This window comes from Odontesthes bonariensis, chromosome 4 (assembly GCF_027942865.1).
Source record: "Odontesthes bonariensis isolate fOdoBon6 chromosome 4, fOdoBon6.hap1, whole genome shotgun sequence".
NCBI lineage: Eukaryota > Metazoa > Chordata > Actinopteri > Atheriniformes > Atherinopsidae > Odontesthes > Odontesthes bonariensis.
In genome coordinates, this window is record NC_134509.1 from 6,388,483 (window position 1) to 6,411,058 (window position 22,576).

Here is a 22,576-nt window from a genome sequence, read left to right on the forward strand (position 1 = left end):
CAGTCCTGGTTCAGTGAACAAGACTTTTTCCTGTCAGCTCAGCAACTGTCTCAGCCCAACGACTCTTTCAGTATGATGCTGCGTCTGTCTGTGCCGTGGAGCACAATGAATTAACAAAAGTGACCAAGCACACTGGAGGGTTGCTGAAACAAACAAACATCCTCACTCATGCCTGCAGCATAAGAGAGTTGATCTGAGGCAAAAACAACACATTTCACATTACATTCAAAATCATCTTCTCCTAATTTTAACACATTTAGCAAATTATTTGTGTGTGTGTGTGTGTGTGTGTGTGTGTGTGTGTGTGTGTGTGTTTTTTGTGGGCATTAGTGTTTTCAGGTCAACTGTACAGCTATAAACGGTGACCACGGATTATGCTTCCAATAATAGTTTCCCTGTCAGAATGGCTGTAGAGGTGAGTACAGGGCGACAGCCTTACATAACAGTCGGTTAGCGTTTGTATGCATATGTGCATGGACTAAATAGGATAGAGAACACTTTAAACTCCTCTGAGAGAGTATAAATCACTTTTGTTACATTATACTGTAGGAAAAAAACCTTTCAGAGCAAACAGTGACTCATCAGTACAATGCGAGAGGACAGATTCGTTTCAAATGCTGATTCAGAGTTCAGCCCATAAAAGGTGCTCGCATCTGTTCCTGTTAAAGGAAGTGTGGCGAACGCCTGCGGTTGGTAAAGTATTATCAAGTTATGATAATAACTTTTTTTCTAAAAAAAACAAAAAAAACAAAAACAAAAGGAACAACCTGGACACACATGCAGTTTCTACTTAAAAATGTTTCCTTTAATCAAGAGGAAACCGACTGTGTCTGTGCCATGTGTGAATTACACCGCCGGGGCTTTCCTGTAATATTCTGAGACAGAAATCTGACAAGTTCAGACTTACTAACATATTACTTTCCACTCAGCACAAGTGTGACCTGCTTCACATTACCAGGCGGACACACGCTGGAGCAGCGGGTTAATTTGTGATCAGCTGTTCAGAGGACGCCGACACAACGTGTGGGGTTGTTTTTTAGCTACAGCTCTCTGCCTGAGCACATATCAGTATTTCCATCTGCTGCCCTTTTTTTTTTTTTAAAAACAACATGCTCCGTGTTTGTTTCCTTGATGCAACTTCCTATGTCGGTAACAACAACCGTAACTCAAAAATGACCTACAGAGTTGTTTTTGTCAGCTTCTCTTCTTACAAGAAGCGGTGATAGATGAAGGTGTCCTCGGGGAACTTCTTTTAACTCCTTCAAAACAGCTACGCTGCTCCTGTGGCTGAATTAAACCCATCACTGACCATTTAATGAGCTTAAACATGGAGAAAAAAAGGGATGTACTCGAGCGTTTCGAGCCACCAATCCGTACATTTCACACGTGGCGAGCCAATATGATGCGTTACTGCGATGGGACATGTGAGTAAACTGTGTGCTTGGACAAAAGTGACCAAAGTCTTTAATGTCAACCCTTTCAGAAGCTGTGTTTATGGACCTGTGTGCCAATGTAGCCGCTACAAAAGCTGTTATACAACAGAAATGTGGAGGCTCCTGTCCAAAATGACCTAAATGTCAAATGATTCACAATTGCATTATCTTAAAGTTATTCTGTTGCTAATTTGAGAAGTATGCTGTAAGCTAAGTGCAAGTCAGTAAAATTCCCACTGAGATAAAAAGCTTTTCTTTTTTTAGCTCTTTGTATGTTTTTGATGACAGATTCAATCCCGCACAAAATAGGTGTCCTGCTGCTGTTCAAAGATTCCCATTTGCTGGAAGGGTTCGTTTTGCTCTACATATCCCAAATAGTTTCAAGTTAGTTCATAGTTTTCACTTTTATACTTCTTTAAAAACTCCCGTGGTACTTATGCAGAGTGCTTTGGATCATTTGGATCTGGAGAGGTTCAAACCAGAAATATGGTAACATGTTGGTCTTTACAGATCATTTCAATAACTACGTCGAGGTAGTTCTGCCAAACGGCCGTCTCATATGGACCCTAACCAACATTCACAAACAAATATTTTTTATTTAAATTGTGGAAATGATCATATTCATTGCAAAGCTTTTCCACTTTGTGGCATGTTCTTTGAATCTTTTAAAAGTACTTCATTTATAACATCAGCTTACCTTACAGTTAAATGATATTCCTCTAATCAGTGGTGCACTCACCACTTTCATATTCTGTATTAAATTAAAGTTCCTGGGAAAACTGGAGTCAATGAAAACCTGCACGGTTCAATTTGGTTCGACAGGCTAAACATTCTTGCGTCTGATGAAATTTATGTTGGTGTGGAACACAGTTTTCAGAGTGCGTTCATGTGTTTTACCTGTTAGCCTTGAGGTTCTTCAGCCGAGCCTCCAGGTCATTGAGCAGGTTGACCTTCTTGCTGCACTGCGAGCAGTAGACATCCATGAGTTCGCCAGTGTAATGGTGGCGCGTTTTACGAGGTGTCTGACCTGCACTGTAAGCACACACAGAATCACACAGACTTGCACCGCATCGGAAGATTTTTTTTGAGTAAATCACGGCAGTAAAAAGCAAAGCTCAGGCCGACACAAACCAAGAACCATTTCTTCTGGGACAAATTTAAAGAAACAGAAAAGAAAAGAAGCATATATTCAGCCCACTCTATATGGAAGAATTTAAACTTCTTTCCCATGTGCTCGTCAAAGATTTCTTGGCCTTGTTTTTAAATCTCCATACCAACTTCCTCTGGTGAGTTTTGTCTGCTTGGTATGCGTGAAAGGAGCACGGAGGTGTATTGCCAGTCTATCAGGTGTGAGGCTTAATCCCATTAAACAGAAGGCTTTGATGAATATTAATGTGGCCTTGAAGGCAAGAACTCCTAAGATACACTTCTACAGTCAAGGCTAACACGAGTCAGGTTAGAATTTTGGAGGTGGCAGAGCAGAAATGCAAACCCATGAAATTCAGTGGAGCAGAAGTTACTGAAATGAATCATAGGAAGCAGTGCCGAGTCGTACATCGAGTTTGAGGCTGTTATGGACGACTTATCTAAAAACACTTAAATTAATTTAATAACTTAAATTGGTTCTGATTTTTTTTTTTAAATCAGCCTCATTGATGTGAAGACTGGACAAAAATGTTTGGCCTTTGAAGACCTTGTATTATCTGTCCATCTTTTTTCTGTACCCGCTTTATGGTGTACGGGGTCACGAAGGGACAGGGGAATACACCCCGATACATCCATCGGTCAATCACAGGGTCAACACAAAAACAAACAACCATGCAGGCCCACATCCACACGTACGGACCATTTAGGATCACAAATTCACCAAACGTTCAGGGTGCAATGATCAAATGGTTGAACAAAACGGCCTGATCGAACATTTAAAACCCAGTGGTATAAGGTTTTGTCAAAGACCCTACAGAGAGTCAAAGTAAATGTCAGAGTGGGGGTGCTCCATTAATAATATACTGATGGTACGTAGAGTCTGCGCAGCCTTCAAACAGTGATTCATGTGGCCCACCCGTCGCGTGCTGGATGCCAAGTGAGGCTCGATTCTCAGCAAGATCAAAGCAACTGCTGCTCAATTCATAGCTAAAGATTTCCAGTCTTACTGTGTGGTTGAGCTTTACAGTTTGAGTACCGACAAGACAATTTAACTGACAAAGCTGTGGCGCTCTTATATATCAAAGTAAAGAAAAAAGTCAAACAGGAGCTCAAACTGCCACATTTATACATAAAATGTTTTCATTTCCAATGAAAAATGAACATCTACATTGAAGAAATGTTACGAACTATGAGAATCCATTGAATCAAACCGAATTGTTCGGTTTAAAAAAGTATTTCAAGAAGTCCAGATGGCAGTTTTTGTGGGGTTCAAGAGCGTCTCTGCCAATTTTAGCAAAGTGGTCGATTCAAAATGTTGAAATACCCGAAACACCACAGTTGTCACACTATCCAAGGATACCTTATTTTAGCGCGTAAACATGGGGAGCGGCGTTTCATTCACTCTTACCTCGAGGGCACAGATGAGCCGAGGTCGGAGCAGCCGTTGGTGCGAGTCTCGTCGTCTGGACAGGGGCTGCTGGGAGTGTAGTCAGGTTCCTCCCCCTCCCCGTAGTCCTCAAACTGCTCCTCGTTCAGAGAAGCCGAAGAACGCGTTGAAAGGTCAGAGGTCACGGAAACGCTAGTTTGACCACACCTGCAAAAGGGGCGAAAAACGGTCGGTGTCATTTCTTCACTTTCTGAATTGGAATTTGGTTGATAACGCTTTTAAATACAGTTTCATATTTGAGATAAACATTTACTCTAAAAGGATCTAAAGGCGCTTACTTCTCCCCAGGTAAAAAGAGATCTCCCAGCGTGTCTTCCTTGTCCCCGAGTCTGGGGAGCCCCTCTGAGGTGTCTGACCCCTGCGTGCTTTCCACAGCACTGTCTCTGTCTGGTTCCCTCTGCTTGCCTTCCGCCGCCGCCTCCTCCTCAGGCTCCCCCACCTCTCCGGGGAACAATTGGCACTCAGGGACGGGGTCAGGAAAGGCCCGAGTGCACATGATGACTGGACAAACCTGCTCCTCCTCACCAGCCTGGAGAAAGGTGAGCACAGAGGTAAAGACGGTCATGGTGATGTAGCACGAATCTGTCTAAACCTTTGCAGTTACAAATGAATATTAGTTTTTCTCCCTCACACATGTCTACACATTCATTTCAGCACAAAAGGACCTCTTATTCAGATTGTGCCCAGTAATCATCATATTCAACCGCTTTCTTGGGATCTAAAGGAATACAGAGATCATCATACGTATAACCCTTGAAAAGGAATAGGGAATCACCACTCTCTATAATGTTAACTGGCAGATTAATTCAGTCTAATAACCACTCTCTCTGATATTCATCTTCTAAGTCAAATAGTTTAGGTTTCATGTCTGCCATTACATTTCGACAAAATAAAACAGATGAACGAACATCAACCAAAAGAGGTGATTGTGTTTTTGTTTTTTTTAATATATTTACCTTGGGGTTGTAGAGTTTTTTGGGTTTTTTTCGAACTCTTTATTTTCCATTAACCATTTTATACAAACATATACACAATTCACTCTTTGTCCCGTTTCACATTTGACATCTTATTCCTATCACATTTACACAGACCCTTTTAAACACTTTAACCTACCGTAAATATTCCCGACTGTCTATTCCAACTAACACAAGTCCTCGATATACGCAAAAGTAAACAAAAATATATTTTTTCACAAATATCCGTTAACCTCACTCAGAGATTATGGTTATCTTTAACATCTATGACCATGTAAATCCGCATTAATTACTGTGTAAGGAACAACAGTGAACATCGGAAAACTAAAGTAATAAAAATACACAACACCAACTAAACTCAAGGCAAAAAAAAAAGAACATAAGTAGAGGTGTCAGGTTTTCAATATGAATCCAGCTACAGGTTTCCACTTGGCTTCAAACTTCTCCATCTTCAATGTAGAGTTTTTTTTATTTCCACAGTACATACAGAAGCTGCTCAGAGCAGGTGTATTGCATGGCCTTTAATGATGCAGGTTCAGAAGGAGAAAATAAAAAAAGATGGCCGAGCACGTTTGTCTCACTTGTGGTAAAGTATGTGGCGTACACTGATGCACTATAGAGCAAACTCACTGACACTAACCCACCTGCAGGCATGAACGGCAAAAGATTTAGATTTTTAAACAACAATACAGGGCGCGCCTATGTAAGCAGTGACTAACCGGAAACATGCAAACAGCACAGTAAAACATTGCTTGCAAGATTTGACCCGACGTGTTGCAAAGTGAAATTTGTTAAGACAGTGAAGCTAAGCTAATTTAAAAATGTATACTTGTGAGTGAGTAAAAAATGGATGTGAATCCTGTTTTACGGTGGAATTCCCATTTGGTGGATTCCTTCACTGTGGGAATATTCCCAAGCTCACACAGGGAACTAGAAAGGTGAAAGGGTGACGAGTCAGAGGTCAGGTGTCTCACTCTGTCTTGTTTCACTCTTCTAAAACAGCTCAAATCTGGTCTAATGCAACAGAGAGAGTGGCTTAACTCAGCATGGCTGAACAACTGAAACACTCAAGAGCAATGCTGGGGGTGGGGATAAAGGCAGCGGGGGGACTGGCACCGTAGCGCCATAGTAAGGAGAAGAAACATGAGTGGGGGGTAGATAAGTGTGAAAGATAAGAAGCTTATGAGTGAGAAGAGGACGTAGGACATAAAAAAAAACTATGGTAATGAGAGGGAATTGGCAATTGGTTTTATTGGTTGATTTAATTTAGTGTTTTGTATTTGGGCTTCCTTTCCTCTCCTGCACATTCTTTTGGCCTTTGTATTAATAAATGTATTTTCTTGTTTTATCATTGTGCATATTTAAATAAATAAAAAATAAATAAATAAATAAATAAATAAATTGGCGGTGCAGTGCGAGTAGGAGACAGGAGTGCGAGTGCTGTGAAGAAAAGGGATGCAAGACAGGAGGAGAGATAACAACGTAGCTTCAGATTAGCCTTCGACATCACGCAGACTAATGAAAGATTTAGCGAGCGAGATTAATGCTTCTTTATCTGTGTCTCACACACAAACACAACTGACGTTAATATCTCAGTTTGAAAGCGAATATTCAAGCCGGCAACCAGAGCGTGTTGCAAAGCTTTTTGTATTATTCACGTTCACACTGGAAGTGAGAGACGAGATCAAAAGCGGCCGCAAAGTGATCTTTTATAATGTCTTGTTAAAAAGACACAATTTTGTAGGTAAAAAAAATAATGAATAGAAAGAGCAACGTCTATATTTTAAGCCGTTTGTGTTGGGGAAAAAAAAAAAAAAAGTCCCAAATGACATCAAACGAAAGTGAGAAAATTAATGAGAGGAAATAAATCGATTACAAAATAGGAACAGAAAATAGAAAGCTGTGCATTCAGGTCCACTGAGCGACATAAAGCTAGTTAGAACCGTTTTTTAACAACAAACAGAAAGAGGTTTTTAAGATGTCCTCCAATTCATACGGCTGCCAGTATCTGTGCCGATTATTTTATTTCACACATCGGGAAATCACGTGTGAACTGCGCAGCCCGTTACCAAACAACCAAAACACTGGCAGACGTTCGTGTTTACGCAAAAATAAATGAAAAGGGTTCAGGACTTTAATTGAGGCTATAGACTGTCACAAAGGGCCAACGTGGGGTCTGAGGCTGAGTCACAGAGGACACAACAAAGGATAAAGGTCTCTTTAGCATTCCTGCCCTGCAGTTGGGAAAGAAACCAATGTGTGTGGCAGAGAAAGAGGCCACCCTATGAGCGGGAAGACATTTTCATGATAACCATCTATGATGATTATCAGGCGTTTTACATTATCAGAGTATACTTCAGTTATCATTTTTATCATCACCGTCGGTAAGCTTAATGGAAGCCCACGGCACATGTGGACACTCACCCACAGCCACACGTGTTGGTTTGAATTTTCTTCCCAATATAACAGACATGCAAATAAAGATGGTATGATGAACGTTGTTAACTGGTTATAACAAGGTACACTGTGAGACGTAGTCCCTGAGCTGCACTAATAAAATAAACACACTAAAGGCTGTGTTGAATGTACTATCGCAATTTAATGAGTTTTAGTCTGTTTAAGTAAATCCTTTAGAATAAAAGGAAACAATTAACAGCGAGCAGAAACACAGAACAGAGGCTTAAATGCAATAATTTAGTCAGAAATTAAAGCTCTTCTGAACGCAAACCAAGACTGATAGACAACATTGTCATAGTGTGTGTTTAAAAAGAGGCCCTTTGTGCTCTGCACACTTCGAGTTGCTCTGATGAGAAGGAATCAAAAAAATATCTATGATTAGGGGAGGAGCTGCCTATGAATACATGTCGCAGTATACGTTTCTCTGTACACACCTGCTCCTTTAACTGTCGAAATGTGCGGAAAAATGGAAACCACTTTGATTCTTCCATCAGCCAAAGCGGTGCCTCCATCCCCGAGGAGGCGTGGTGACACAGACAGACTCGCCTGTTACAAAGGACGGCTGTGAGTCCAACACGTCTGAATGAAGAACCATTATTCAACAGATTTCTATGATCTAATCATTCTGCTGTGACAGTAATGAGACAAACGCACATATTTCGTCTCTTTTAAACTAACCCTTGATTTTTGATAATGTTTTGCCGAGGATGTTTAAGAAATGTTTTTTTTTTTCTTCATGTTTGCATGACACTGCGAAAAGAGTTGTTGAGTTTATCCAAACAAAACTGGACTGTTACACGCAGGTAAACTTGTTAGTTTCAACAACATTGTGTAAGCTTAGGCTTCTCCAAACCAGACTAACACACCCAGATATCGCACAACACACTCAGCGAGACCCACGCGGCCTGCAAAGTTCCACCTTTTTGCATCTTTTTGTAAAAAGAGCACAGTGTATGTATGAATACATCCCAATAAAGCTGCTCTCATTCACATACTTTTCAGTTTCCTTTGTCCAACAGGCAAAAACGCATCAGAAGTTGCTACTAAAAAGGCAGCCCATTAAGACTATGTGTCCACATGCAGTGACTTAAAGCATTTCCAGACTGTCGCTCTGCTCTAATAAAATCCTGAACCATTTAACCCAAGAATGACTTGAATTGCTTTCTCACACATGGACATACTTCACTCAATAACTCGATTCCACTGCCGTGCACGTAGGCAGAAGAACGGTGGTCTAGTTAAATGTCTCGGCCGAGCTGTAACTGTAGCTTTTTGACAGTCCCGCCTCTTTACCTGGAGGTAAATAGTTTCTTTAACAGATTAACTCTTTGCTGACTGGTGTTTAAACTTCTGTGGCTCAGTTACTTTATTACATTTCTTGTCTCGATGTAGTCAGATGACAGCTGAAACACGCTTTCCCCGTCCACAATAAATGGATAAATAACTCTACATCAGTGCCAGTATTCCATATATTTGATAAGATTTAACTGCCAAAACACAAGTTTACAGGCTGCTCTGAGTTGCTCGATTCCCCTCAGCACAAACACAGCTGGCCTGCCAAATCGTATCAAAAGGGGCAGTGGTGCTGCACTTTTTTTTACAATATCGTCGCTTTTTGGCCAAAAGATGATTTTAAATAACCAACAAGTGTCTGAGTCAAATAAATTCTGAGATGAATTATCACAAACTGAAACATTTTTAACAATTCCGAGCTCCTAAATGCATTCAATGTACGCAATACGAAAGAGCCCCAACTTATACCGGACATTAATACCTAAAGAAAGGCTGTTTTTTTTTAACTTTAAGCTTCTCTTCATACATTTGAGGTTAAAGCAAATAGAAAAAAAAAATTATTCTCATCTCTTTTGAGTCTGACGCTGCGGGGTCTGACCTAGTTAAAATACAACTGTTCCTCCCTGCTCCTCTTCCCATTCTCTCGAGTGAGCCCACAGTGACACACCACAAGAAGATGGAGAGATGAAGACGGACGACATTGCCTTTCCCCTCAGGTTCCATTGTGTTTGTTGTCATTTTGAGTCCAGATATGTGTAATACTGTATCTGTGTGAATGCTCTCCCTGCAGCCAAACCCTATTCGGTTACCTCGTAGCATTTAAAAATTCCCCTCGACGTCCTTTAGTTTTGTCGACTTCATCACATGTCATCTAATGTTGTTCACTACATGCCATGTGCGCTAGGCAACGTGCACTTTGTAAACATTCTTCAAGAAATAAAGGTTGGACACGAATGCAAAGACGGTCTGTCTGCACGGATTTTTCAGGTAGGGAAGCAGCTCTGCGACGATGTAACAAGACAAAGAGAGGATGAATCTGCATCCAGGCTCACAGGGAGGGAGGATGAGTGAAAACATGCATTATTTACATCCACTGCAGCTGCGATAGACATTAAAGCAGGGAAAAGAGGAAGAAAGACAAGGCAAAAAAATATGACATATGAGGAGAGAGACGTCAAAGGAAAGAAAATGAGATGGAAAAGCACAGAGAAGGCCAGATGGAAGTGATGCTTTATACATCTGTGTATGACAGTTTGTTTTTTTTAGCTGTGAATAAGATGAATTTTTATGTAACATGCACACCAACTACCGATCACACCATGTTAACACAATCCTGAAAATCCCAATGCTGAGTCATGTGTTGCCCATGCTTCAGTTGTTGAGCAACACCTTGGAAGAACGCAGCGCCGACAACAGCGCCATGCAGACGTTACCGTACAGCAACTGCTGCTATAGGGTTAGTTGCCAGGGAGGCGAGCCTACGCAGAGTTTTCTCAGTAGGAAATGTACGTGTTGTGAAATAGAGAGAACTATAACAAAACCGCTGGGAGAGGGATGAGACACACACCCAGAGGTGCACTGAATAGTGTATTGCAAAGTCCTGTCGCCATGGACTTTGACTTCCTCTGTTCTCAGCTAAAGTCCAAGCATCAGCCCACAGAAATACAAACTAATGCAAATTCATTATCAGCCTCAATACCAGGCAGACATAAGAAGCAAAAGCTATTCTTAAAAAGTCAAAAATATTGCCTCCTCCATGGGAAACTGAATGTGGCTGTACTATGAACTCAAGGAAAGGCAGAACCATTAAGAGATCATAAAAAGCAATATAAAAACTGATCTAAGCTAGCGATAATCACAACAGTAACAGCAACAGTGAATCATCATCATGAAAGCACATCCCCATACTGTGGTGCAATGACACCGACCTGCAGAGTGGAGGCCTCGGAGGAAATATCTGCCAGAGTACAAGAGTCGAGTAAAAACACATTTGAAATTCTCTATATGGCAGAAAAGAAAAAAAACAAAACACACACAGTGGCAGAAGAGAGTTTAGTTTTAGTCTCAGCTATACAGAAAACCATGTCACCACAGCTCTTACACACCTAGATCCTCAGCAGTGGGGAGATTTTCTGGCCAAACACGGAAGTCTCAGGCCTTAAGCCAGCTAACACTTAAAAAAACATCAAGATTTTCAAATCAATTCTACAGCTCAGAGGGAGCCAAAGTAAAGGCGTGAGAAAGAGAATAATGTGGTCCTTGTGGGAAAAGAGAAAATGTCCGCACCAGCAGTTTCAACTAGCTAGAGGCACAATAAATAAAGAGGACCGAGTGATGCCAAAATACAGAGAATCAAGCCAGCAGGATATTAAAGCATGGATCATCTGAATAAAACTTGAGCTAAATTTCAATGCATATTGCGAGACTCTTTGTGAATGATATTTAATAAAAGAGGAGAGTGTGTTGAGATGACCGTCTGGGACCTGAGGAGGAGGCTGACATAGAAGATGAGTTGCAAGCAGAGACGCCAGAGGACTGGATAGATATGAAGAAAAACAGTTCAAGGCAAAAGCAAACACTGCTGCTTGCTGGCTGAATGAGCAATTGGAATGAGGATGGAGTGGTCTTCAGCAACATAAGCAGAAATGAGAATCTATTTCATCAGGATAAGTTCTGAAACGGGTAGGTAGGATAGATCGGAGCAGAAGGCAGGTCAGGGATGAGATGATGGCTCCCACAGAAGAGAATATCCTTCTTAGTAAAGCTCCATTTAGCCATCTGGGGGACTGGTCAACCTTAACAATACATAGCATTTGCTTGAAAACCCTTTTTGTATCTCAGATGTTTGGAGAGAGAACATTTTCTAACAAATGGAAGATCACAGCCGGCACTGCGAGCTGAGTTTTCAGACTCCGGGAGAAAACTGAGCTACGGTTTCAGCTCAGATGGAGACCAGCATTTTCTTCAAAGAATAGAGACTGGTTTAACGGCATATTAAATGTACTTTAGCCCCGAGGCGCAGCACTTTTTTGTTTTGTTTTGTTTAATTGAAAATGAAATGAAATGATGGAGAAAAAAAAATAGTAATAAAACATAACTTTGTGTTTGAGAATGACCAACAGGTTTCGCAGGTGACTAAGAGTCCCACTCGGCATATCATTAATCTCACTCCAAAAACTAAATCTAGCTGCTTTGGATAGACAACCACTGAATATTTCAGTTTTAGGCTTTTACAGCCTTAATCTAGGCAAAATGTCTAAAGAAAGAATAAGTGCATAACCTCCAGATAACAGAATGAAACTGCTGAGTTGCTCGTGACCGTGGAGAGCCTCCGCTCTGGAGTTGTAGACGTACACATCTGTTCCTTTATCCACGCTGACATTACTTTATGATTTGTGTTGTTACTGCAGCTCATTTTGTTCTGAGAATAAAGACAGACTGGCTGAAAATAAAATCCAAATCCCTGCACAGATACTTTTTCATACTTTTTATTAGTGTCTAGCCACTCATTTGCAACAAACTTAAGCTTAAACTTACGTCACTTTGCTGCCGTAAAGCGAAGCAGAACACGGCAGCAGCTTGAAGCTGGGGGCCGAATGTCCGCGGTGTGGAGGTATTTTAAAGTGGATGACAAAAACGTTGCGATTGAAAACTGTTAAATATGCAAACTTGGGATTTCAAGAGGTGGCAAGGACATCGCTAACATCCTTGATGAGAACAGGAACAGGCTCAAACCTGACAAGGTAGAGATGCTGGTTTTCATCAAGAGAAACGTACATTTCCTTCTGTGAAGCCAGAGGAGGAGAGTAAAAATTAGGAGTGCAGTTAAAGCACATTACTGAGCTGCTGCTCGTTTTTATATTAGACATTGTTGCACTAAACTACAATGTGAAGAATTAGTTTATTACTTCATTACTTTTTTATGTTCAAGCTACCTCACAGAAGTGCTCTGTTTATAAGTGTTAAATTATAAAATAAGTGAATAAAATAAAGAAATCAGGGACATCCTGGATCTGTTTTTTCACCATTCTTAATTTTTTTAATTACTGTAGAAGTATCGGATCAGGATTCTGTATCGGCAGATACTCAAAATCAAATGACTCGGAGGCAAAAAGAACTGATCGGAACCTCCATCGCTTCAGGGTAACTTTTTTCAACAGATTAAAGTGCGTTAATTCAGCATTCACACGTGTATCTATTCATTTTTATCTTTCCTATTTCCATTTTGACATCATGACTAATAAATGTGTTAATAAAAAACGGACATTTTAACGCCCAGAAATACAGAACTGCTTTCCACTAAATGGTTTATTTATTTGGTCTCTATATCAAAACAATAAAAAAAAAAAATTTAAAAAGAGACCTGATGCTTCTTTTCCCAGTTAAAAGCATCATCAACACGAGTAGAACAAGTTAGTTTTTGAGCCCGTTTTATGAAAAAAAAATAAAAATTAATTTGTTTTGTTTTTTTTCCCTTGTGTTTACCGGGATCTCTAAAACCCTGAAAGTTAGACCATCACAGACACAGTTTATTAACAAAAAGGATCAGTTCACGAGTCTAACAAAATACTTTACATCCCCAGAAATTAAACACAAACAACCGTTAGAAACAACCCCACCAGCTGAGAGTTTTGTGGTTTAACACATACAAGGAATCCGACTCCTTTCAGAAGCTATCAGTGGACTCATTGCCAATATACCCCAATCAACAATAAAAGTCGACACTCACCAAACACACTCAACTGACGGGAGCTAATTACTCAAGGCTGTCTCATTTGAGGTTGTTGTTCAGGCTGTCGATCAGCGAAGGAAAAGCAAAATCTCTTCTTCAGGTTGAACAGCAAATACAACATTGTTGCAGCCGTCATTAAAAAAAGAGTCACGACCCACTACTCCTCGTACCAGTTTAGTCGATGCTGAGTGCTGAGGTTCAATACCATTTTAGTGCTGAACAAATCATTAATCTGCTCTTCTGGCACAGCGAAGAATTATGTGGACAGCCATGCATTTCAAGGCCGTATTGATCTTAATGTAGAAAGAGGGAGAGGACGACTTTGAGCTCGCCACGACCACAGCCCGTCTCGTTTACTCTCACTGGTTTATCCACGACTTTTATCTTCTTTTCAGATCTTTAATCATTGGAGAACTTGCTTGCAAAAGACAGAATATCGCAGATAATGTTATCAATATTAACGAGAAGTATAAGAAAAGAGAATTCTTGATTCGAGATGATCATTTAAAAAAAAATAAAAAAAGATTAAAAGTTTTCTAATTTGAAAGAGATACAAAGTTCAGAAGGTTTTTAGGCTTCAGGGAACCTCCCTTTGAGAATATTTCAGATGGATATTTGAGGTATGTCATACGAGCAACAAATAGATTAAAGGAATTATGCAGCTTATCGGGCTTTCAAAGGTGTTGTTCCTGTTGGGTACTTGTTGCGTAACTAGTCAAAACAAGTGTAGGGCAAAAATAAAAAACAGAGAAAACTCAGCAAACAAAGAGCGCGACGTCTCCGTCAAGCAGGATTCAACGAGCAGACGCGTGGGACTGGATTGCAATCGACTGGATCCATCTGCAGCGATGAAGCTTAGATTTAGCGCGAGTCAGCAGCACAAGGATGGAGAATGAGCGGAGGAGCGAGAGGCAAGCTGAGGAATCCCAGGAGAAAGACAGACTGAGAGTCTCCCTGTATGCGTTTGCCACACTGAGCAAGGAGATAAGGCATTCCCCTGCAGAGGCCTTTTCCGTATCTCCTCCTCTTTGTCTGTTTTTTTTTTTTCCTATTCCTCTAAGCTCCAGAACTGCTGCCACAACAAAAGTTTGTCACCTCAAAAGGCAAATCGTCTAACCTCTGCTGTGATACTCAGCGTTACCTCTCTGAAAAGGCTGCGAGAGGCTCTCAGAAACTTAGAAGTCGATTTGAAATCACTTATTAAGCTAAAAAAAAATTCAAACTATTTAGTATTTTTCTAAGCAAAAACACCAATCTTCTCATAGTTTTTCTGTAGTCGCCACGTTTTCACGTCACAAATGAGTTGAGAAGATCCTCAAGTTAAACATCTGCCACTGTGAATCACCACCTGAATGCTTGGTTTCCACAACAACATGACAGACAGCCTGCAATTTAACTGCCAACTTTCTTTGGTGGCATAAGTACCAAGATAGATTCGGTGTCGCTGAATCAGCTGAGCAACAACAGTGTCGCTGGTCAGAGCGCTGTTCCACTCGGCCTTTCGCACATCTACCATTTCATCTCTGATAATGCCTCCCCTGCAGGCTCTGAGGTGTCACCATCAGTCTTTAGCCGCATTCGGACAGAGCAGTTCTAAGAACTGCCCTTCCCCAGCGGAACTGTTTCAGTTTGCATTCGCACATGAGTCGGGACCTTGATGGGGACCGATGCGACGCAGCCGTCTGCGACAGCGACGTGTTACTTTAGCGCCACATTCAACAACAAAACAGAACAAAACAAAACCCGGTAAAAGTAAGGAGAGAAGAAAAAAAAACACCACAAAGAAGCTAATATGGAGAGCGGGGAGGCCACCGTGTTCATGGTCTGCATGATGGTAATATTAATCATGGACGATCACATCGGGCGTCTAACATGGAGGCTGGAAGAGCTCACAGAGAGAGTCAGGAGACGAAGGATGGAGCGCAGGCGCAGCAGACAAAGGAGACCACGTGGAGGTTTAACTTATTAAACACGCGCCGGTTGTGTCCGTCTAGTATGAGGAAACATTTCAGCCTGACAACATGACAAGGGGCGGAGCTACCGACCACCAAACACCTCCGTCAGATGTGTTCCTATGGAAACCAGAACAGACCCAGCTGAGGAGAAGGAGCTGAAATGGTTCCAGGAACTGAGGGCTGTGGTACCGAGTTCCTGTATGTGCGAATGTGGGAAAAAACGGCCCCCGTTCCTGAAAAGGTTACAGGAACTGCAGAAGGTTCCTGCGGCTTTTCATGAAAAGCAAAAGGACTGCATTTACAGGTACATAGTGCTTTTTTCGTCAAGTTGACCACTCGAAGCTCGTTTACCCAGTCACACACACTCACATCTTAGTCTGTAGTTTTACAGGCTACACAGTGGGGTTCAGTGTCCTGCCCAAAAAAAACCTTTGACATGCGGTTCGGGAAGCCGGGAGTTGGACCACCGACCTTCCAAATGGAGATACGAGCTAAATATAGATCTGAACCAGTCTTTGTTGGCTAATGATCACATTTACTCCTTCACGTATTGTCTTGACACCACTTTTCTTTTTATGCTCACTTTGACATAGGAGCATAAACATATGCCACTTTTTTTTTTTTTTTTTTTAATCAGAATCAGAATCAGAAAAAGTTTTATTGCCAAGTAATTTTTACATCACGAGGAATTTGGCCTGGTCTGTTTGGTGCTATAAAAACAAAAGATATAATAATAATAAAATAAAGTAATAAATGTAAAAATATATGTACAAAGTATTTGTAAGCTGAGGGCATAAGAGTGCGTTAATGTAACGCAGAGGGTTCTTCCTGTGGGTTTATATTATTCAGCTCTCATGCTATAAGCGATACTCTTCCTACGCATGCACACACAGATACACTCAAAGGGGAAATAATGACTCATATTTCACAACCATGCTAAGTCAACACTCTAAGAAACTTTGGTTTCAGCAAATGGGACACGCACACACTCACTAACCAAACAAAAACACACAAGAATCCCCACTGTGAGAACTTTTTTTTTAAATTCCTTTATACGACACCAGACTACACAAAACAAACATTTGTTTCACAGGTAGCTGCTTGGATTACCAGGTATGCTGCAGTGGACAGAGGACAATATAGGGAGGGACTGTAGAGTTAACTGGAGACTGTGTGGAGATATTCTCAAAGAAACCCTGCAGACACACACACACGCGAACACGACCGCCCGAAAGTTAAAAGGACCTAGTGTTCAGGACCAAATTGACTTGCATGGGTAAATACCAGCGTAACCAGATATTGGTGACAGTTAGCTGATAAAAAGTTGTCTTGACTTGTCAGTGGTGTTGTAAATCCAAACATTAGTGTGTGTGAGCAGGTGTTTGTTCATGCCCGTTAAACAAGGAAAACTGGAAATACATCCCCCTTATGAGTGATTTATTACGTTGTTCGTACAGGTTTGTGTGCGCATCTGTGCGAATTAAAGAGACTAAGACACAATTCATGCAAACATGACTGAACTGGAGCTGCTGCGCAACATCATTATGCTACATGTGTCAGCAGCAACTCTAGCAAAACTACACAAAAAAAATAATAGAAGAGGGAGCTGAATTTGTGTGCATTGCAAGAAGCTGTCACACCAAGTAGCAGGTGTGTGTGTGTGTGTGTGTGTGTGTGTGTGTGTGTGTGTGTCCATTTGCCCTTACAGTGTCAACCAACTGTTCTGAAATCTGAAGTGTTTGTCTGATGTGAGCCTGTATAGTAGTTGTCAAACAGGTTGGCATTAATAGATTGAAATTAAATAAACTTGTGAGTGCTTACAATGACCGATGTAATGATTCTATTCCTAATGAACAGCTTGTTGACTTTTTTTTCTTTAAATAGCCCAACGGATAATTTAATCTATAAAATCTAAAAAAAATTTAAAAAAAAAAAAAGCAATGCAATGCTCACAATTTCCCCAAGGCCCATGGTGACATTATCAAATGCCATGCTTTATCTGACCAGCAGCCTGAATCCAAATAGCCTATTCTTTCTTTGTACATATGTAAGAAATATATAGCAGGCTGGCAAAATGAATCTTTTGTCAAATACTTTGCATCATTACTTTACAGTGCCCAGATTCAGAGGAGTTAAGATTCACTTTCAAAAGTCTCACTACAACAGTTATGAATCCCCTCACAACAAACCTGTGCTCCTCAAAACATCTCACGGCCTTAACATTCCCCGGGTATGACTACACCTTCCTCCTCATTCTGTGAATGCAGATCTATGAATGTGCCAATCTAGCCATAACCACAGCTCGGCCGGCCGTGACACTAGACCAAACTACGAGGACAACTCAGATAGGGGTTAGCAGGAGCTAGTGGTCTCGCTCCTGTCCAAGCAATTAGCAGCTACAGCCTGGGGAGAGTCCAAGGTGGTAGTTTCCACACGCTTGGGCCGTGGGCAAGTCATGGCAACGAATGGCTGCTCCTTACTCGGTCAGTACGGGTGAGCAGTGGCTAGCACCTGCTTGTTTAGCCCGGAGACCTGCAGCTAACTCATAGCTAACCTGTCCCCATTCTCTGTATAAGCTTTTCATCGTTTTTTTTCCACAGACAAAACTGCTGCAGAATAAGTAAGGACTGGTTCCTCCAATTTTCTACGTGGAACTTGTATTTCTGAGGCTACCTTTACACGGAAACGATCTGAAACCAAAACGCAAAAGTGGCGTTTCGTTTTCACTTTTAAATCTGCATTTAGACGAGCATTTTGGGGTGAAAATCTGCGTGCATACGGAAACGCAAAAGTGTGTGACGTTTCATATTTATCGATGAGAAGTCCTCCCAGGTCTCACCCACAGCTGTCTAGGTGGCCTGCTCTCTCTATGAACTTCAAGAATTTCGAGAACGTAGTTCATATTTTTGGTCTGTTCTTTACTACTCTCGCTCATCATTGCTGTTATCTGATGAAATGACGCTTGAACGTCAATTACCGCGCCTAAGGCGAGTTGAAAGTCCGCAGGGACGGACATGTTGATAGCCTACTGATGTGTTTCCAACGGTTTTCTGGCGCTTTATTATGCTTGTCACGTCACTTCTATGTGACGAGAAACGCAGTTTTGCATTTTTCATCCTTTACACGGTGGCGCGACAGTGGAGCGTTTTCAAGAATTCCACTCTGGAGGGCAGTTTCACTTTTTTGCGTTTTCATGCCCCCAAAACGTCGTTACCATCTAAACAATATAGTGCATCCGCAAAAAGTTTTTGCGTTTTTAACCCGTTTTCGTTTCCGTGTAAGGTGCCCCTGAGAATGTAGGGGGTCCTCTGTGGGTACAAGCACAAATTCACAATCAGAGTATTGATGGTCGCATGGTATTGCTTGTAAACACATAAACCTCTTTTGGAAATATTACCAATGTGAAAAACTTAACTAAGGAATCTTTGTCCGGTGTATTGTTCAAGTCAGTTGTTTCACAGCTGAAGGGTGTTGCCTCCTTTTTACTTTTTGTATCAACAAACTGCACTGCCCCCTTTCAGCCATCCATCGATAGGAGGCATTTCAGGTTGTTGCTTGGCAGACTCAGCGAGTGGTCAAGACCCCGTCTTTTGTCAGCTGTTGCATGTGAACCGTGTTATGCAAATGCTGAACTCTGATTTTTCGACAGGCGACACACGAAAACTGAGCAATTGAGCTTTTGGAGTTGTCCTGGATAAATTCAAGGTCAGCAAAAGAAGACACCTAAAGCATCAGCACTGAGGTATTTCTACGTTTTGTCTACGGATTGTTGATTCTTCTCTCTCAAAGTCAAAGTGTGAGAATGTAAGGAAAAATTCATGAGGAAGGGGTGAGTATTTCAGCAGATTAGCCTCCCTGCATTCAGTGCAGCTCAGTACTGGATGCTAATCTAGTTATTCTAGTCCTGGTGAACACACTATGCTCAAGCAAAGACACCTGGCTTAATGGCAGTCTTCTTGAAAGAAACCAAACCAAATTACTAGAGAAAAAAACAGCCTAAATTGTTTTGGTGAAAAAGGTTGACCTGGACTGTTTTGAAGCTGCAACAATCAACAGTGAATGTTTCCGCCCGGTGAATGAGAGAGTAAATCTCATTGTGTAATGTTCAGTCACAGACCAGGAGTATTCAAAATGACAGCAAAGTCTGACGTCACATGTTGCTAATGACAATACAAATAAAGCTCGGCCTGGCGCATGAAAGGCTCGTCTTTTCCTGTACTGCTCATCATCCAACAGGTGACCTAAAATATATTCAAACTTGTTTTAAAAGAAACACTTACGGAGACAACACGGTGCTCGACAAGTCACTGAATTAAAAAATAACTTATTTTGTTGATGAAAAAAAAGAAAAATAACTATCTTTAAAGATATTATCTATTAGATGTGGGACGATATGCTCTGGTCACAATTCGATTTGTATCACATTTCTTGATAATTGCGATTCCACAAGTATTGCGATTCGATATAATCAGTAATTGCAATTTTCTTCCTCCTTAAAAAACAAACAAGTTGAATCATACACTTCTAGAATGAATGTCGTTCCCATAAACGATGCACATCAGTCTGTGTCAGTCAGTCCAGCAGCTGACATTTATTTCAACTGAGACAAAAAGAGGCATTTTTTAAAGTTTACAGTTACAAAATTAATTGAAATGTCCACACAGCACAAATGTGGGCTAGTTTTAACATAACTTAATGTAATGAATTGATGAAGTTTTTCTGGACACGGATATGACTTAATTTAATCGATTCAGGGGAGAAAAATCGATTTTTAAAATCATCCCATTAAAAATCGCGATATGTACATGAATCGATTTTTCCGCCCACCCCTAATATCTATTCCATAGTCCTCCAACTGTGCATCATAAGTTAACAGTGTTGGGGACACTTTTTCCATGAGTACCTTTGGTTTTCTTGGCAAAGGCTGAATGCCTCAACTCTAAAATAATAAAAAAATGATGACATATATTTCATAAAAGTTTTCAGCACACATCCCATACACTAAGCCCCTCAGTTCCAGTTATCTACTGTGAATCCCAACAAAACTGCGGCTCTCATTTTTTGCTCTCCTCTTTTGCTTTTACCCACTTCCTCCATATATCTTGACGTGCTGTCCCGTTCCCCTTCACGTTTCTTTTCATCACTCTCTCCCCCATCTCTCCTTCCATGCTACCCTAGTTTCCAATTAATCCCATTACCATCAGGGAGATGTTGAACCGCAGCAGAGCCAAAAGAAACCTTGACAGAAAGGGACAGTGGCAAAGCAGACGTGGATGAAAAGAGGAGTGAGCTGAAGAGACAGGAGATTGTAGAGGGATGACACGCACACCAACAGCTGAGCAAGACAGACAAGCAAGCTGTAAGCCTGGGTCAGCTACGTGGAACACTCACATTTAAGCACCAAACAGGGCACAATGGACTCTGCCCCTGCCACTGAACTGCCTCCCATTTAACTCAGCGGTGCCCCCCCACCCCCCCTGACAGATAAAAGCAGTCTGCCTCGCTCGTGTTTTAGCGTTTTAGTCACTACATCCTTTCAAGTGACCCTCCTTTCCATATTTTGTTCTCATTCTGTCAACTAACATTTCATCACCCCCCACATTTCAGCAGGCAGGGTGCAGTCTGATTCCTTACCCCGTTAACTAGTGAGGGGAGCCCATGGCCAGCGGGGTCCCTCTGTCCACCGGCCAAACCCTCATCCACTGAAGTCATCAACTCGCCCCGTTCACGAGGGCTAAGTCCGTTGTCTCGGCTCTCAAAATACACAGGTGTTCCCTTCAAAAGCAATGTGAGGAGGAAGCGGTCGCCACGGTCCAAAGAGTGAGCCCCTGGTGTTGGTATAGTCCTTAAAGAGGCAAAGGAACCGAGCGGGATGTGAAACACTGCACTGGCTGCCTGTTTTTTTTTTTTTTTTTTTTTTTTTTTTCCTGCCGTTTTCTGTCTCACACACACGCGCGCGCGCGCACGCACGCAGACTCTGCACCTAACATCCTCACACACACCTCTCTCTCTCGCTCACTGGTTCGCCGGCTGACAGAGCCCAGATCAGGCAACAGTTGTTGAATTAGTGGCCCCTCCCCTCCCCTCCTCTCCCTCCCCCTTGCAGTTCGTTGCGTAGCAACTGGCTTTTATGGGCGGGGCTTGTGAGAGTTCTCACATTGCTGCACACCCTGTGCTGAGCTGCCGCCCACTCAGGCTATATTTGCATATCAAGCCCTTCCTGCCTCTGTCGGTCTGTCTGCTGTAGAAAAGGCTAGTGCTTGGCTGAGTTGTTGGGAGGGGGGAGGAGGTGACTGCTGAACTAAAAGTCTTCAGTGATGCAGCAGATTACATTATATTATTTAAAAACGGAAGAGTATTAGGGCCAGGCATAAAAAAAAAAAAAAATATGTATATTTTGCCTGTCGAGATTAAAGTCAACATGTTGAGAATAAAGTCGACATGTCGAGAATAAAGTCGAATTTTCGAGAAAAAAGTCAACTCCTCTGGTCCATCATCTAATTACTTTATTCTCGACATGTCGACTTTATTCTCAACAGGCAAAATATTTTATTTTTTCTTATGCCTGGCCCTAATACTCTTCCGTATTTAAAAAATAGTGAAAAGTCAAGAAGATTAAAACAAGGGAGATGTATAGAGGAGGAGAGACGGAAAGAGGTTTATGTTGTTTATTTCAAAGAAAAAATGTTTGGGTCACAAGTAACTATAATAGTTGGAAGAAGGAACCCCTTTTTTCTTTGTTTGCACAGTGGAAGTGGGGACCTAATCTTTCTTTAAGCTCAGTTTTCAGGGTCTGCAGCTGCTTTGCAGCCAAACTGATTCTCGAACTCCCTGAAGGTAAACCTGCAATTGATCTCACCACATTGTTCATTGTGAATTGTGCTTGAGGTGTGACAGACTCATTGCAGTTCTCATCATAAACAGTAGGTAATGCTACTGAGAAAATAACACCATCATGCTGTAGGAATAATACTAAAGGCCGGCGCACACCTTTACGATTCGTGTACGATTTTCTCGGCCCGATGACTTCGCATGGGAATCGTAAAGGTGTGCGGTAGCAGCCGACAAACGATTTTGTCGTTTGTCGTTTCATCGGATCAAATCAAACATGTTTGATATTTCCTTGTGCCGAATACAAT

The 22,576-nt window shown here is 41.5% G+C and overlaps 1 protein-coding gene across 4 annotated transcripts in view; it reads right to left on the reverse strand.

Annotated features, from left to right (window-relative positions):
- Positions 1 to 22,576, reverse strand: part of rab11fip4b (RAB11 family interacting protein 4 (class II) b) — a 62,312-nt gene that overhangs the window by 11,621 nt on the left and 28,115 nt on the right. For 2 of the 4 annotated variants that reach the window (XM_075462648.1, XM_075462647.1), the window contains exons 1-4: positions 21,072 to 21,477; positions 4,305 to 4,555; positions 3,988 to 4,173; positions 2,331 to 2,465 (exon numbers count right to left, since the gene is read on the reverse strand). In XM_075462648.1, coding sequence (XP_075318763.1) covers positions 2,331 to 2,465; positions 3,988 to 4,173; positions 4,305 to 4,555; positions 21,072 to 21,149 — 650 coding nt within the window. In that variant the 5' untranslated portion in view covers positions 21,150 to 21,477. Of the gene's footprint in view, positions 1 to 2,330; positions 2,466 to 3,987; positions 4,174 to 4,304; positions 4,556 to 21,071; positions 21,478 to 22,576 lie in introns of those variants that run through there. The other 2 variants (XM_075462649.1, XM_075462650.1) reach the window with 1 other exon arrangement.